This window comes from Entelurus aequoreus, linkage group LG12 (assembly GCF_033978785.1).
Source record: "Entelurus aequoreus isolate RoL-2023_Sb linkage group LG12, RoL_Eaeq_v1.1, whole genome shotgun sequence".
Classification (NCBI taxonomy): domain Eukaryota; kingdom Metazoa; phylum Chordata; class Actinopteri; order Syngnathiformes; family Syngnathidae; genus Entelurus; species Entelurus aequoreus.
In genome coordinates this window covers 49951518-49970062 of record NC_084742.1, presented here as the reverse complement: position 1 = coordinate 49970062, position 18545 = coordinate 49951518, and the positions used below count along the sequence as shown (strand labels likewise).

Here is an 18545-nt window from a genome sequence, read left to right as displayed (position 1 = left end):
CTTTGATGAAATCAGTGAGCATGTGCTTCCCTGGCCTACTGGGCACAAAAAGAGACGCTGTGCTGATGAATCTGAGCGCTCCGTGAGCAAAAAAAGCATGTGTAGGTAATAGAAATCAACCAATTATTGGCTGGGCCAATTATCAGCGCTCATATTTGGCGTTTTGACGTAAATCGGTATCAGCCTCTTTTTATGGTATCCTTGTTACCTCTAAGGGAGAGCCCTTATATAAAATCATTTTGACCGCTTGTACCCGTGATGTTATCCTTTCAGTCATAAACCCAAAGCTCCATGACCATAGGTGAGGGTGGGAACTTAGATTGACCGGTAAATTGAGAGCTTTGCCTTCCGGCTCAGCTCCTTCTTCACCACAACGGATCTATACAGAGTCCGCATTACTGAAGACGCCGCATCGATCTCACAATCCACTCTTCCCTCACTCGTGAACAAGACTCCGAGGTACTTGAACTCCTTCACATGGGGCAAGATCTCTTCCACAACCCGGAGATGGCACTCCACCCTTTTCCAGTCGAGAACCATGGACTCGGACTTGGAGGTGCTGATTCTCATCCCAGTCGCTTCACACTCGGCTGCGAATCGATCCAGTGAGAGCTGAAGATCCTGGCCAGATGAAGCCATCAGGACCACATCATCTGCAAAAAGCAGAGACCTAAACCTGCAGCCACCAAACCAGATCCCCTCAACGCCCTGACTGCACCTAGAAATTCTGCCCATAAAAGTTATGAACAGAATTGGTGACAAAGGCAGCCCTAGCGCAGTCCAACCCTCAATGAAAAAATCGGAAATGGGTCCGATTTACTGCCGGCAATGCGGACCAAGCTCTGACACTGATCATACAGGGAGCGGACCGCCACAATCAGACAGTCCGATACCCCATACTCTCTGAGCACTCCCCACAGGAATTTCCAGGGGACACGGTCGAATGCCTTCTCCAAGTCCACAAAGCACATGTAGACTGGTTGGGCAAACTCCCATGCACTCTCAAGGACCCTGCCGAGAGTGTAGAGCTGGTCCACAGTTCCACGACCAGGACGAAAACCACACTGTTCCTCCTGAATCCGAGGTTCGACTATCCGGCGTAGCCTCCTCTCCAGAACACCTGAAAAGACCTTACCGGGAAGACTGAGGAGTGTGCTCCCACGATAGTTGGAACACACCCTCCGGTTCCCCTTCTTAAAGAGAGGAACCACCACCCCGGTCTGCCAATCCAGACGCACCGTCCCCGATGTCCACGCGTTGTTGCAGAGTCTTGTCAACCAAGACAGCCCCACAGCATCCAGAGCCTTAAGGAATTCCGGGCGGCCGAGGAGCTTTTTAACTACCTCTGCAACCTCAGCCCCAGAAATAGGAGAGCCCACCACAGATTCCCCAGGCCCTGCTTCCTCATAGGAAGACGTGTTGGTGGGATTGAGGAGGTCTTCGAAGTATTCCCTCCACCGATCCACAACATCTGCTGTCGAGGTGAGCAGAACACCATCCTCACCATACACGGTGTTGACAGTGCACTGCTTCCCCTTCCTGAGGCGGCAGATGGTGGTCCAGAATCGCTTCGAAGCCGTCCGGAAGTTGTTATGCATGGCTTCAGTGAGTTATTGTTATGTAGACAAATTCCATATTTTTACCAATTTTCCCAGGAGATTTGCCATATTTTGAAATGCTAGTTTTGATGCTCCTCAAACCTGTAGAATTCAACACACCTAGTAAAGGTGTTTGTGAAACCCCCCGGGTGTTCTTTGAAACTAAATTAACCACAACATTAGTGTCGCATAAAACATCATGTCGCTACTGGTCCGATGTTCCCCCCCCCCCCCCCCCCAAAAAAAAGCCTTGTCCAGCTGTTTACTGATGTTCATGTTTGAATAACTTTTACTGCAAATGAGTATCGGCTCCAAATATAGGTAATAGGCCTCCCTGAAAAAAACGTATCAGTCGATCTCTAGTACATAATGTACAGGATACTTGTGTGGCCACTACTCTCTCGAATGACAAACTGAATTGTGTGATTACTTTGCTGTTGTTGTCTTGTGATTCAGCTGTCAATGTAATGATGTCATGATGCAGCCGTCAATGAACCCCCTTGTCCAGGGATCCCCAAAAAAGGTGTTTGTTTAGGTGAAATTAATTCATTACAGCGATGGAATGAATTAAAACCTGATCTGTTTTCACACATTTTTAGGGCCAGGCTGGTACCATATAGGTTAGTCTGTTTTTATAAACAACCACTGCTTGGAGGTATTTGTTTTTGCTACAGAATCTGTACAAAATTATCAAAATTCCCCTTTTGTAATAAATGTACATTTTTCGAATTGAGACTATCATTTTGGTTGTTAGAAATTATTCAATTGCAACCAACATCAGCAAGATGGCTGTTTAATGAAAAGCTCCACAAAAAAAACACTTGAGCTATCAAAACAAGGACACTGGAGGTATGTTGTTGTGCATGAACTCTTCATATTTTGTGTATTTATTGTAGTTATTTTATTGAAATAAAATATGGTTAAAAGATTTCAACAAAATCATGGTATCTACGCCTGTCGCTTGGTTTTCAAATGATTTAGAAAACAGGACCCAGTGTATTAAATACGAGGGCACTTTGTTCGGATTTTGTCCCTGTTCATAAGGAGGTGCCTCAGGGATCCCTATCTCCTTGTTATTCTTTTAACAAACCTTCAGTATCTTACATCTACACAAAAACACCACAATCCAAGACATTTTTTTACTTCAGTCTCTATCTCCCTGATTAGATCGATATTTTAACTTTCCTAAAATCGTGTTTTGGTCATTTTTGTTAGTGTTTACAAATTCAGAGAATGTGTGTAATAAAACAGAATAAGGAACAAGTTTAAATACTGTGTCAATATTGTTGCACTGTCAAGAGCACTCACCATAAATAAATGTAAGAATATATTGTCAAAACAAGTGCTCGGTAGCGGATGATTTCACTCATGGATGATCTGTATGGAAATCATCATCTTTTGTGAAAGTGTAGTCCTGTAGAAAGAAACGTCATGACATTAATATTGAAGTTCAAATTATTTATATTTTGTACTGTTTGATAGCCCTGTGAGGAATTCATAGTACATTTTTGTCCCCTGCTTCTTGAAAAAAAATTGGAATCAAGAATCGTTGGGTACCGCAGTCAGAACTAGTAACCGGAAACGGAAACGGAATTGTCCATATTGAAAACGATGCCCAACCTGAATCATGTGCTGTGTTGATTTTGAAAAAGTCTTACTTGGTAGTCCATTCTTTTGATGTTGGGCACGTCCATGTTGTGGGTAGAAGGACAGATGTCTTCATACTTTTTCCCGGAGAAGATGTCGATGCCGACCAGGTGGACCTGCACAGGAACAGAGATTGTAGCACTACCCTTTTGCCACATATATTAGGTTTTACCCCCGTTACCAACCTTGGCGTGGCCGTGCTTGCCTGTCTTAGAGGTGGACATCTCAACGATCTTGCAGGGTCGTCCTTTAAGCACGACATGGCCATTTTTGCGCAGGGCGGAGCACTGCATGGGGTAGGTGGCGGATGCCCCGGCATCGCCTGTCTGGAAATCTAGCTCTGCATCTGCCATGTCTGCTACAGAGGAACACAAATAAGGTTGACGGTAGATTTGTCATATTTCCATCTGTGTATTTTATACAGAGGCCCAAGTCGGAGGGAAACTGCTACAACTGGTTGGACTTTTGCCAAGCACAACTGTGCAATTAGATAGTGATGTTAGTGTCACACTTCACACTTTGTGACCTATGTATGACATTGGATAAAGGTCAACTTGAGTGTAAATTAAGTGTCAATGTGGCTCTGATAGTATCTCAAGAAGCGCAAAATGACTAGTTTGACTGCATATACCAGTATGACCAGTGCTTGTCACAAACAGGTAAAAAAGAGGAGTGAAAAATCTGACTTTTATGGCAGTATAAAAGCGCTGTCGCAGCTCTGATACTAACTAAAATGTGTCCGCCCTGAGATCGGTTATTTGGGAGTTCAAACGCCGGCCGAGTCATACCAAAGACTATAAAAATGTGGCCCATTACCGCCCTGCTTGACACTCAGTATCAAGGGTTGGAATTGGGGGTTAAATCACCAAAAATGATTCCCGGGCGCGGCCACCGCTGCTGCTCACTGCTCCCCTCACCTCCCAGGGGGTGATCAAGGGTGATGGGTCAAATGCAGAGAATAATTTCGCCACACCTACTGTGTGTGTGTGACAATCATTGGTACATTGGGACGGTGTGGCGAAGTTGGTAGAGTGGCCGTGCCAGCAATCGGAAGATTGCTTGTTACTGGGGTTCAATCCCCACCTTCTACCATCCTAGTCACGTCCGTCGTGTCCTTGGGCAAGACACTTCACCCTTGCTCCTGATGGCTGCTGGTTAGCGCCTTGCATGGCAGCTCCCGCCATCAGTGTGTGAATGTGTGTGAATGGGTGAATGTGGAAATACTGTCAAAGCGCTTTGAGTACCTTGAAGGTAGAAAAGTGCTATACAAGTATAACCCATTTATCATTTATTTACTTTAACTTTAAACTTTAAAAAGGCGGTAAATTGCCAGTTTGACTTTGTAACCTCCATTCCATTTTGGTGCTGCTTTTACAGAGCAACGGCACAAAAAACAGGTTGCTAAATCTTGGTTTTAAATGGTAGTGTGTCCTGTCTGTGTTGCCGCTTTGATACAACCTAAAAAAAGCGTTAAATTCCTAGCTTGAATTTGTGACAAGTATCTCAGGAAAAATGTATCAGTGCAGTAACAGTAGATTTATCCACCTGTGCCAAAGTACGCAGCTCAGCAGGATATTTTCACAACTGCAACAGACAGTTAAATGATGTTAGCATCTTGTACGATGGACAAAATACAGGCTGTGATGCTACTTCTGAAGGAGGACAAATGCTCGGTCAAATCTGTACTCCCAACTTTTCATGTCGGAAACAGTAATACCAGGGCTCAAATTTAATCACGGCAACCGCGGCAATTGCCGCGACCGCCCTCTCATATGCCGTAATGCCCATAAAAATTTACCAACATTTGCGGCAACAACTTGCCGTGACCGCCCTTGACTTTTTACTTGGTAACGGACGAGGGATATAATGGTCAACAGCATAATGATAATTTGCGATAAAATTCCAGACGATTAGTTATTAATTATTATAAAGGAGACTGTAAGCAGTCTCCTTTATAATATACTGAAACCCCTTCATTTATTGATGCCTGTTAGATAACACGAACTCAGGCGCATGTGCACTAACGTTGTATGGTTCATTACTCATGACGGACCAACAACGTTAATTTCACTTCGAGGGTATCCCCTTGAAGTATACTTAGTCAACAGACCTACATGTCACACTAAGGGTGACCGTATAAACAACGCCAACACTGTCATAAATCTGTGCCATATACTGTAGTGAGACCACACTAAACAACAATGATAAATTACATTTCGGGAGAACATTTGTATTGCAACACAACATAAACACAACAGAACACATTCCCAGAATTCCTTGCAGCACCAACTCTTCCGGGACGCGACAGTAATTTTCCCTTGCTTCCCGCTGTTTGTTTAAGAGCGCACTGCTGTTAGATGGAGACAGGTGTGGACAATATTGGAGACACTTGTCCCCACACTAAAAGTATACAGCAAAGGAGAAAAACTACAAACCCCGTTTCCATATGAGTCGGGAAATTGTCTTACATGTAAATATAAACGGAATACAATGATTTGCTAATCCTTTTCAACCCATATTCAATTGAATGCACTACAAAGACAAGATATTTGATGTTCAAACTTATAAACTTTATTCATTTTGTGAAAACAACAATTAACTTAGAATTTCATGGCTGCAACACGTGCCAAAGTAGTTGGGAAAGGGCATGTTCACCACTGTGTTACGTGGTCTTTCCTTTTAACAACACTCAGTACACGTTTGGGAACTGAGGAGACACATTTTTTAAGCTTTTCAGGTGGAATTATTTCCCATTCTTGCTTGATGTACAGATTAAGTTTTTTAACAGTCCGGGGGTCTCCGTTGTGGTATTTTAGGCTTCATAATGCGCCACACATTTTCAATGGGAGACAGGTCTGGACTACAGGCAGGCCAGTCTAGTAACCGCACTCTTTTACTATGAAGCCACGTTGATGTAACACGTGGCTTGGCATTGTCTTGCTGAAATAAGCAGGGGCGTCCATGGTAACTTTGTTTGGATGGCAACATATGTTGCTCCAAAACCTGTATGTACCTTTCAGCATTAATGGCGCCTTCACAGATGTGTAAGTTACCCATGTCTTGGGCACTAATACACCCCCATACCATCACAAATGCTGGCTTTTCAACTTTGCGCCTTTAACAATCCGGATGGTTCTTTTCCTCTTTGGTCTGGAGGACACGACGTCCACAGTTTCCAAAAACAATTTGAAATGTGGACTCGTCAGACCACAGAACACTTTTCCACTTTGTATCAGTCCATCTTAGATGAGCTCAGGCCCAGCGAAGCCGACGGCGTTTCTGGGTGTTGTTGATAAACGGTTTTCGCCTTGCATAGGAGAGTTTTAACTTGCACTTACAGAGGTAGCGACCAACTGACAGTGGGTTTCTTAAGTGTTCCTGAGCCCATGTTGTGATATCCTTTACACACTGATGTCGCTTGTTGATGCAGTACAGCCTGAGGGATCGAAGGTCACGGGCTTAGCTGCTTACGCACAGTGATTTCTCCAGATTCTCTGAACCCTTTGATGATATTACGGACCGTAGATGGTGAAATCCCTAAATTCCTTGCAATAGCTGGTTGAGAAAGGTTTTTCTTAAACTGTTCAACAATTTGCTCTCGCATTTGTTGACAAAGGGGTGACCTTAACCCCATCCTTGTTTGTGAATGACTGAGCATTTCATGGAATCTACTTTTATACCCAATCATGGCACCCACCTGTTCCCAATTTGCCTGTTCACCTGTGGGAGGTGATTTCTCTGCTAGCCACTATGGCTCCCGTGCCACTTCCTACTTTCGAAAATCACAACTTGTGATTGGATACTCACTTGGGAGTGACATGTGAGTATTCAATCACAGTCACATTTAAGACAACCTAGAAGGTCTACTGTAAACAACTTGTGATCTGATTGGCTATGGCAACCATCTGTCAACTGAATGTCCTCCGCTCGTGTACACTGCACAGCTGCCACTAATGTTGATTCAGAAAGCCTCCGGCAGAATTCAGACAGCACAGGCAACAAGATTGCGGAATTCTGATTGGATAGACGTAAAAACAAGCAACACTGGAGCCTAATATGACATAAGGGGAGTATGATGAATATTTTTTATAAGTTTATGGAAAGTAAATTCAAAATAAAATGAACATTGTTAATTTATGATCATTGATTTAGGTTAGGCCAGCAGAGAAGGCCAGCCTTGTTGGCCCTGACAGCACACCACTGCTAATCAATAATAACCAAACTCAACAAAAAAGTAAGGCATATGACTTCTGCGTTCACGAAACTAACGCGGACGCATTAGTTAGTTAATCAATAAAACGGAATCCGCTGACAAATGCAAAATAATTACAAATGCTGATTGGTTGAACAGTGGCCTTCCTAAAACGTATTTTTCGAACACAGCAAAGCCATCACAGAACGCTAGACGACTTGTTTATTGCTAGTTTCTTGTCAATAAATCATCAATCAATCAATGTTTATTTATATAGCCCTAAATCACAAGTGTCTCAAAGGGCTGTACAAGCCACAACGACATCCTCGGTACAGAGCCCACAAACGGGCAAGGAAAAACTCACCCCAGTGGGACGTCGGTGAATGACTATGAGAAACCTTGGAGAGGACCGCATATGTGGGTAACCCCCCCCTCTAGGGGAGACCGAAAGCAATGGATGTCGAGTGGGTCTGACATAACATTGTGAAAGTCCAGTCCACAGTGGATCCAACACATCAGCGGGAGTCCAGTCCACAGCGGGGCCAACAGGAAACCATCCCGAGCGGAGACGGGTCAGCAGCGCAGAGATGTCCCCAACCGATGCACAGGCTAGTGGTCCACCCGGGGTCCCGACTCTGGACAGCCAGCACTTCATCCATGGCCACCGGACCTATGCAACTCCCCCTCGCAAGGGACAGGGGAGAAGAGGAGAGAAGAAAAGAAACGGCAGATCAACTGGTCTAAAAAAAGGGGGGTCTATTTAAAGGCTAGATTATACAAATGAGTTTTAAGATGGGACTTAAATGCTTCTACTGAGGTAGCATCTCTAACTGTTACCGGGAGGGCATTCCAGAGTACTGGAGCCCGAATAGAAAACGCTCTATAGCCCGCAGACTTTTTTGGCTCTGGGAATCACTAATAAGCCGGAGTTCTTTGAACGCAGATTTCTTGTCGGGACATATGGTACAATACAATCGGCGAGATAGGCTGGAGCTAAACCGTGTAGTATTTTATACGTAAGTAGTAAAACCTTAAAGTCGCATCTTAAGTGCACAGGAAGCCAGTGCAAGTGAGCCAGTATAGTGATCAAACTTTCTTGTTTTTGTCAAAAGCCTTGCAGCCGCATTTTGTACCAACTGTAATCTTTTAATGCTAGACATAGGGAGACCCGAAAATAATACGTTACAGTAATCGAGACGAGACGTAACGAACGCATGAATAATGATCTCAGCGTCGCTACCGGACAAGATGGAACGAATTTTAGCGATATTACGGAGATGAAAGAAGGCCGTTTTAGTTTCTTGTGTATTTCTATTACAACAAACTACACATCGGAAAGGAACAAGAATGAAAGGAAATTTCGACTTGCAGGAATTTGTGTTGGGCAGCCATGTGCCGAAGAACACTGATCAGTGGATCTAACTTGAAGTGTTTCTATACAGTCGTAGTAAAAAAAGTTTTGTCTCAAGCTGTGGCTCATCACCACATACCAATGTCTGCAATTTTCAGATGATACTTTCATGTACAGCAACATTTGCACTACTTACAATAAAGCAGGCACATCTATTGTATTGTATATTTTGTTAAAATGGTAAAATCAGAACTTGTATTGAAATTTTTGGTATTACTTGTTTTCATTTGAACCTTAGGAATTTACTTTGGTGCTATTTTGTTTTGAAATGCTATTTATGTTTCAAATGCAGTTTATTATGTTGTATGTCATGCCCCTGTGACCATTGTTTTTTCAGACTTGGAGTTTTTTTTATTATTCAGATACATTTTTCACATAAATTAATACATCACTTAATTCAGACCTGGGCATTCTGCGGCCCGTGCCGCATCCGGCCCTTTGTATGTCCCTGTCCGGCCCGCGTGAGGCCAATCATAAATTACAAAACAAATTTTAAAAAGTATCTACTTCGAGTGTGCAATACAACGGTGCTGCTTTTGTTTTGAAAAGCGTTATTTATGGGCGTATGTCCGTGTGTAACCTGTGAGTGAAGGTGCACAGCGACAAGTGATGCCCGGTTATCCCCGAGACGCTAAAAAGAGAAAAGTTGATGACGAATGGCGTGTTTTCAACAAGACATGGACTGCATGCACATGTTGCTGTGTTTAAAGAATATAGTGTAACGACCTGCTGAAGTTGATGTTGTGTTCTTGAGTTGCGGAAATGAGGAGTGAGGATAGACGTGCGTGTGGAAGGAATGAGATAAGTTGAGCTGTGTTAGTATAGGTTGCTCAATAAAAGTTTAAAAAGAACGTCAGACTTGGTGTGCACTTCTTCTGGACGCTACATTTGGTATCGTAAGTAAAACTTTGTGCATACTGCCGCTGCTTGTGTGCGCATACTGCGCTGCTTGTGTGCTCAGCCTGCTACGTCATCGGGAGGTACGTGCCACGATGTTTCCTGGCGACTTTGTCAAGATGGAACAGGAGGGGAAGTACATTGAGTGGGGACTTAAAGGCCTACTGAAATGAATTTTTTTTATTTAAACGGGGATAGCAGATCTATTCTATGTGTCATACTTGATCATTTCGCGATATTGCCATATTTTTGCTGAAAGGATTTAGTATAGAACAACGACGATAAAGATTGCAACTTTTGGTATCTGATAAAAAAAAGGCTTGCACCTACCGGAAGTAGCGTGACGTAGTCAGTTGAACATATACGCAAAGTTCCCTATTGTTTACAATGATGGCCGCATGAAGTGAGAGAGATTCGGACCGAGAAAGCGACAATTTCCCCATTAATTTGAGCGAGGATGAAAGATTTGTGGATGAGTAAAGTGCAAGTGAAGGACTAGTGGGGAGTTGAAGCTATTCAGATAGGGAAGATGCTGTGAGAGCCGGGGGTGACCTGATATTCAGCTGGGAATGACTACAACAGTAAATAAACACAAGACATATATATACTCTATTAGCCACAACACAACCAGGCTTATATTTAATATGCCACAAATTAATCCTGCATAAAAACACCTGCGTGTTTGTTATGCTAGCTCCTAGCTCCTCTGCTAGCTCCTAGCTCCATAGAACACGCCAATACAATTCAAACACCTGATCAACACACACAATCACTCAGCCCAAAAGACCGTTTACCTAACCCAAGGTTCATAAAGCTTATATATTTTTAAAAAGTTACGTACGTGACGCGCACATACGGTCAAGTTATCGAATGTTTAGCAGCCAAGGCTGCATACTCACGGTACCTGATATTCAGCTGGGAATGACTACAACAGTAAATAAACACAAGACATATATATACTCTATTAGCCACAACACAACCAGGCTTATATTTAATATGCCACAAATTAATCCTGCATAATAACACCTGCGTGTTTGTTATGCTAGCTCCTAGCTCCTCTGCTAGCTCCTAGCTCCATAGAACACGCCAATACAATTCAAACACCCGATCAACACACACAATCACTCAGCCCAAAAGACCGTTCACCTAACCCAAGGTTCATAAAGCTTATATATTTTTAAAAAGTTACGTACGTGACGCGCACTTACGGTACGGTACGTGTTATGCTAGCTCCTAGCTCCTCTGCTAGCTCCTAGCTCCATAGAACACGCCAATACAATTCAAACACATGATCAACACACACAATCACTCAGCCCAAAAGACCGTTCACCTAACCCAAGGTTCATAAAGCTTATATATTTTAAAAAAGTTACGTACATACGCAAAAAAAAGCCAAAGCTGCATACTCACAGTAGCACGTCTGCGTCTTTGTCATCCAAATCAAAGTAATCCTGGTAAGAGTCTGTGTTGTCCCAGTTCTCTACAGGCGTCTGTGTATCCAAATCAAAAGTCCTCCTGGTTAGAGTCTCTGTTATCCGAGTTCTTCCATCTTGACTGCATCTTTCGGGAATGTAAACAAAGAAGCGCCGGCTGTGTACTGTTGTGGCTGACTACGTTCGAAAAATACGTCCATTTCGCACCGACAACTTTCTTCTTTGCTTGCTTGGCTTCCTTCTCCATAATGCAATGAACATGATTGAAACAGATTCACGAACACAGATGTCCAGAATACTGTGGAATTATGAAATGAAAACAGAGCGTTTTCGTATCGGCTTCAATGTGGAAGGCATACCCGTGTTCGTCGGGCTACGTCACGCGCATACGTCATCCTCAGAGGCGTTTCGAACCGGAAGTTTAGCGGCAAATTTAAAATGTCACTTTATAAGTTAACCCGGCCGTATTGGCATGTGTTATAATGTTAAGATTTCATCATTGATATATAAACTATCAGACTGCGTGGTCGGTAGTAGTGGGTTTCAGTAGGCCTTTAAGGTGCCGTGTGAATCCCGGACGTGAGGAGCTTGCCGCAAAGAGAGAGAGAGAGGGGGGAAGGAGAGAGGCAGCGTCACAGAGAGAGAGAGAGAGAGAGAGAGAGAGAGAGAGAGAGAGAGAGAGAGAGAGGAAGGAGAGAGGAAGCGTCTACAGGTGCAGCGCACGCTGCTTGGCATGGGGGAATTACGCCTTCAAGAAAGACTCCAAGGTTTGATGGCAAGGCGAACTGGGAGGCATTTCATCCCACTTCTGACACCAATTGTAGCGTCCAGAAGAAGTGCACACCAAGTCTGACGCTCTTTTTAAACTTTTATTGAGCAACCTATACTAACACAGCTCAACTTATCTCGTTCTTTCCACACGCACGCACGTCTATCCTCACTCCTCATTTCCGCAACAGCAACGCTTCCTCCTTCTTCGCCAATCACCTTACAGGCGTGCTAAGTTCACAAAGAGGATGCAGGATAAAGGGACAGAAATGGAAATTTTTGCATTGTATTATACATCAGGAAGTGTTGTATAAGAAAGTGTTAAAAATAAAACCATCAAAAGCCATCTGCTTTTGTATAAAGATAAGTTAGGTTAAATGAAAATATTATTATTATTATTCATCTTACGGTATATCAAAAATAATTTGAGCAAAATTTAATTGAAATATTGTTGGTGTGGCCCTCTAGCAGTGCTCGGGTTGCTCATGCGGCCCCCGGTAAAAATTAATTGCCCACCCCTGACTTAATTACAACAATATCATACCATGTCATCACCAAATAAGTTTAATGTTACTTTTTTTTTTTTTTTTTTTTTTTACAAAAACAGGAATATAAGAACTAAAAAGCAATGTATATTTTAAAGTGTCTATATTTTTCACAATTACTGATTCTTTGAATAAAAATTGAATGTGGTCCGACAAATTTGTTTTGCGTTCAGGCTTGTAAGTTGTCACGAGAGGTGGGGGAAATAATCGATTTTTAGATGCATCACGATTCAGACATAGACGATTACATAATCGATTAGTAAATGTCAATAATCGATGTATGTATTGTAAATTAAGTAATGCAGACAGTTCTCAAATTTGGCTGACTGCAGCAAGCCACCTTATTGAGAGATCCCTGTGAGCAGCAGTGTGCGCCGCGCTTGGGAAAGTAGCAATTTCCGTAGCTTAGCTATTTTTAGACCCATGTAGCGGTTAGCTAAGCTACATGCTACAAAAGAAGCGAGAGGGAGAAGAGAAAGCAGTGGACTAGTGCAACTCCACAGGCAGGGGACAACATATACGGGAAAGATCAATGATTGTTTGGTTTACGTATAAGAACATCCATGATTGGTTCGTTTACTATGATGAGTCACGATTGGTTACGAGTAAGGCAAAACATTACGGACAGGCCAATCAGAGGCAAGATTAATACGCTAACCCAGGAAGGGAAAACACAACAGACATCCCAAATGACGACAAGAGTCAGAGAAGAGAAAAGAGAATTTTCGAGCGAAATGTACGACGAAATGAGGAGGATCATAGCCGCACAATGAAGTCAAGTCACTTACTTTGCACGGACCACTTCTAGTTGGACCACAGAACCGTACGTGTGTGTCCATTACTTCGTCGACTGGGAATTAAAAAGTGCCTGCCTGCATGCCTGCAAATTTATTTTTTATCTGAGTTGATACATGTTGTATTATTTGCACAGCTATGTTATTTATTTTACGAGGAAATAATATTTTTCTATTTTATTTATGTTATGTAATTCTGTGCTAATTAAACAGTTTATTTTCTGTGCTGTAAATACCCATCTTGAATAAGTGGGTTAAAAAAGTGCCACTGATTGTTTGCAGTACAGTGGTCATTCACTTCAATTTCAGTGAATATTGCTCAAAAATGTATATCTTTATATGAATATTTTCGCCGTCGAGATATATATCGAATATCGAGTTTAAGAAAAAATATATCGAGATATACTTTTTCGTCCATATCGCCCAGCCCTAATTAAAATACATAAATTAAAGATGCATCAGTAATCGATTTTTAATCGAAGCGTAGCTCCTGAGCCGTAAATGTAATCGAATGGTGAGGTGCCCAAAGATTATTTTATGTTACATTCGGGCATAGTTACTTCATCACGTGCTAAACGCCATATGAGAGCAGGATATAATTGCTTAAAACACATTGGAAAGTTAGCGCCCTCTGGGCATCTGCTAATAGGTTGCAAACAGTCCCTTTCAGTGAGTTAACACAGAACTTTCCCAGGACCCACTCAAATGACCGCCTGTGGGTCCCAGGTGCTCACTCCATTGAAAACCCGTCAACATCACTGAGCTAGCATTGCTTAATTTAGGTGCTAAATTAATGCAGTCTCAGCCACCTGCAACAAGTCCATGGCCGTGATATTCTTATGATTCAAGGAATTGTACACATAAGGTATTGTAAGTAATGTCGGGTTACGTTTTTAACAACCCAACACAGCCCTTTCTCATTATGCACCAATGGCAAGGTTGCATTCAGGAACAACCGGAATTATGAGCATCAATATTACAACAGAAAAGTCGCTTTTTGCACGGTCTCTACATTCTGTATTGCTGCAATAATTATGACCATTTTTTGTTGATTGTATGTCCTACTTCTTAATGTGTATTTCACATTTAATTTGTATAATGTTAGTATGTCAATAACTAGTCCAGTAGTTCTTAACCTAGTTGGAGGTACCGAACCCCACCAGTTTCATATGCGCATTCACCGAACCCTTCTTTAGTGAAAAATAAAATGTTTTTTTTTTTCAAATTCAAGACAAAGTTATATGTTTTTGGTAACACTTTAGTATGGGGAAAATATTCTAAGTAACAAAGACTTAATTTACAGTTTTTTGGACATTACAGGAACATATTCTAAGTAACAAAGACTTCATTTAGAGTTATTTGGTTAGGGTTAGGGTTAGAGCCTGGGTTAGGGTTATAATAAGGCCATGCCGAATAAGGCATTAATAAGTACTTAATCATGACTAGTTAAGAGCCAAAATGTTACTAATTTGCATGTTAATAAACAACTAATTAATGGTGAATATGTTCCCCATACTAAAGTGTTACCATGTTTTATTACTGGTGCACAAAATGAACCGTACATGAACATCACCTTGTTCAAAGAACAAAACCAACACAGTGCATAAACTCACAACAAATTACACACCTGCAAATCAGTGTGACTTCTGCTGTTGCCGTATCCGTAATACGCCGATTGGGAGAATTTTTATTTACCATTTACTTGACCTCCGCCGAACCCCTGAGCCCGACTCACCGAACCCCTAGGGTTCGATCGAACCCAGGTTTAGAACCACTGAACTAGTCTATTCAACCTGAAATTCCATAACAATGACATTTGATTGTTTTTTGCAAGTTTGTGGTTCAGGCACTGTTTAAGCACCAGCACCTTTTTCCTAGTATCGATCTGGTACTACTACTGGTTAAACTCTAAACGATACCCATACCTTGCGTGGGGGCAGCACTTCGGTTCTCCCCCGCCTCAATTGCCAAAAGTGCTTTTGCTCATGTGGAGCTGAAAATGTTTCTTAAACCGTTAATTCAGGCTGGCTGGTGGCCATACTTTGACCCTGGAACAGATGAATCAGCCATTTTTATTAGAATAACACTTTAGCGATGTAAGGTTAGCGTATTAACCAATATTAACATAGTACACAAATAAATTAACTAAATTGTCTATCAAAAAAATCCAAAAAGGAATGTGACTTAAAAAAAACAATAATAACAGCAGGAAGTCCATGGTAACAGTGATGCTTGCGGCCTAGCAGGGCGGTCCCACTTCGCCGCATTCATCCAGTGCGCATGCAGTGACGCTCAACACTCTCAACGACTACTGATAACCACATTTTAGCCCCCCAAAAACACACACACACAACAAAAAAGGTCTTAATATCTCGCCTATTTTTACATGATGTTTGGAATACTGGCCTGCTGATGGAGCTGGTATGAGAACAGCTAGCTTAATGTAATGACGAAGCCATTACTTCGGGTTGGAAACGCTGCAGTGCCAACACGAGAGCTGACACCTATTTGAACTATGTCAACAAAAACATTCCATATTTCATCAAATGTTACAGAAATAAATAAATAAAAGTGGTACAAATGGGAGAATACTGGTTGGCTAGCTTGTTGTGCGCACGAGACGATGTTTCAATGAGCTGCCTTAAACCCAGACACAGGTGTTTGGATTCTGAGCACACGCCTGAGATAAAACATCATTATGTGGATTGATTCATTCAAAACTCACCTTTTAAAGAATATAAATACCCTCTCTTGCTCTACTTTCCCCTCTCTTTTACTCCCTTTGTTGTTATTGTTAGCCGCCAGTTGTATTCGTCTTTAATCTTCTGTTTTCATGGCACTCCCAACAGCTTGTCTTTTTTTAAATAAACCCTCAAGGCTGTTTAGGCGTCAAAGTGCGCCGCTGCCACCGCCGGACCGGAGAAAAAACAGACAGCTCCTTCGGTCCCGTTGTTCGAGTGGCGTCAGCGGCTTTGGCTGGACCGCACTGCCCGCCCTCTCTCTCATCCCAGTCCAGTCTGTGATAGAACAAAACCTGTGCCTACTTTCCTTTATGACTATCAAAATAAAACCCCCACTATTCCTCCGCTGTGGTGTCGTAGACATGTCAGTACACGTTTAATTCATTAAAATGTTTTTAACAGTCAATATTATTACGTTAAACGGACATATATTTAACCCACATACAGTGCAGGTTTCAATTCTAGTTAATCCTATGTAAAAATGCTTTTAGTTTGAAGGTAAGATGTATCCGGGTGGATACTTGTGACTTGACGCTCGTCATCCATGAGAACTGACTGCTGCTTGTGCATATGCGCAGTATTCATTATTCATACCTGATTAAATTAAATTATTGCGAGGGTCACCACTTTGTGAACAAATGCGTTAGCAAATTGTCAAACAGTTTAAGAACAACATTTCTCAACAAGCTATTGCAAGGACTTTAGGGATTTCACCATCTACGGTCTGTAACATCTTCAAAAGGTTCAGAGAATCTGAAGAAATCACCAGTGTTGGGTTAGTTACTGAAAACCAGTAACTAGTTACAGTGACTAGTTACTTTATTTCAAAAGTAACTCAGTTACTAACTCAGTTACTTACACCAAAAAGTAATGCGTTACTGTGAAAAGTAAGTATTTAGTTACTTCTTTTTTTATTTTATTTTTTATTTTTTTTAAGGCTCCCATTAATGCCCTTTTAGCCTTCATTTCAGTACTGTTATTGCACTGGAGAATAATACAATCTGTTGATCAACTGACATGCATTTGCATCACTGAACTTTGCTAAGCCATGTCGTCTACATACAACCCACAAAGACAAAGACATGTTTCAAAGGGCCAATTTATTTCAGGCCAGAACAACTTGCCAACACTATTCTAAATAGCTGCAACATAACATACATAAGTAACAAACAGCATAATAACAACATAGCTGTATAAACCTGGCTTCACCCAAGGAAGGCACACATGACACAATTATATGTCATGTCACTATATACAGCACACATACTGCTATACACACAAAGCCTAACCAGGCATTTTTTTCTCTCAAGGAATTGTGAAATAAAATCATGTCTTCAGGAGATCAACACTGTACTGAAGCCCAGAACACTACGAGTTAGAGATAAGGAAAGATTGTCCTGGCCCACTAGGATCCCTCTTTATGTTTGTGAACTTTATAGTCTATACATTTAGAGTGATGTGATAATCAAACACTCTAGAAGTCTAGAATGAAAGAGTATATAAGAGAATTGACAGAGTGTGTATCTTCAGTGATGAATGATGAGCAGAGGCAGAGTTTGGAAAGTTTTCTTTAGCTGGTTTTCCATTTTTATGTACTCACTGTCCACTGTGTCCAGGTACGTGGAAAATGTTTTCCGTGCCATTTGCTGTTTGACGCCGGTATCATGCTAATTAGCTGCCTGAAATCGGGTGACTCCACTGTAGAAATAGCCTGCATGTCTTCTATCACATACGCTGCAATGGCTCTTGTTGTCCTGGCTAGCAGTGCCTCTGTTAAAATCCTTAGGTGGTGGTGGAGGTGGAGGTGAAGTGGCATCGGAGTCTGTGTCTTTCTTTACTAGCTGTGTCGAAGCATGTTGCTTTTGTAGCTGTTTCAGCAGATTTGAATTGCTGTTTTGGGCAGTAGATGGGATCTTTGATCCAAGACACAACTTACATTTAACTAAAATGTTCTTTTCTTTGTGCTCGACAAAAGAAAAGTAGTTAGAATATCTCCATCTTAAGAAACTCGACTGGGGTCTTGTTAGTAAACACAGACACGCCCTTCCACCCCCCACCCCCCACCCACACACATCTGTAAGTGCAAGTTAAAACTCTACTATGCAAAGCGAAAGCTATTTATCATCAACACCCAGAAACGCCGCTGGCTTCGCTGGGCCCGAGCTCATCTAAGATGGACTCATACAAAGTGGAAAAGTGTTCTGTGGCCTGACGAGTCCACATTTCAAATGTTTTTTGGAAACTGTGGACGTCGTGTCCTCCTCCTTTTTTGCAATGTGTTGCTGCCAAAATAAGTTAATGATTATTTGCAAAAAAAAATTTAGTTTCTCAGTTCGAACATTAAATATCTTGTCTTTGCAGTCTATTCAACTGAATATGAGTTGAAAAGTATTTGCAAATCATTGTATTCTGTTTTTATTTACGAATTACACAACGTGCCAACTTCACTGGTTTTGGGTTTTGTAATGCACGATAACTCTTACTTTGATTAATATTAGTTTTTTTTGGTGGCTCTGTAT

At 41.9% G+C, this 18545-nt stretch overlaps 1 protein-coding gene across 2 annotated transcripts in view; it reads right to left on the bottom strand.

Moving 5' to 3' along the window:
- Nucleotides 1–16290, bottom strand: part of LOC133662296 (eukaryotic translation initiation factor 5A-1) — a 41996-nt gene extending 25706 nt beyond the window's left edge. The window contains exons 1-3 of one of the 2 annotated variants that reach the window (XM_062066181.1): nt 16011–16290; nt 3431–3603; nt 3257–3361 (exon numbers count right to left, since the gene is read on the bottom strand). In XM_062066181.1, the coding sequence (XP_061922165.1) occupies nt 3257–3361; nt 3431–3598 (273 nt within the window). In that variant the 5' untranslated portion in view covers nt 3599–3603; nt 16011–16290. The remainder of the gene's footprint in view (nt 1–3256; nt 3362–3430; nt 3604–16010) is intronic. The other variant, XM_062066182.1, reaches the window with a different exon arrangement.
- Nucleotides 16291–18545: the final 2255 nt, after the last annotated feature.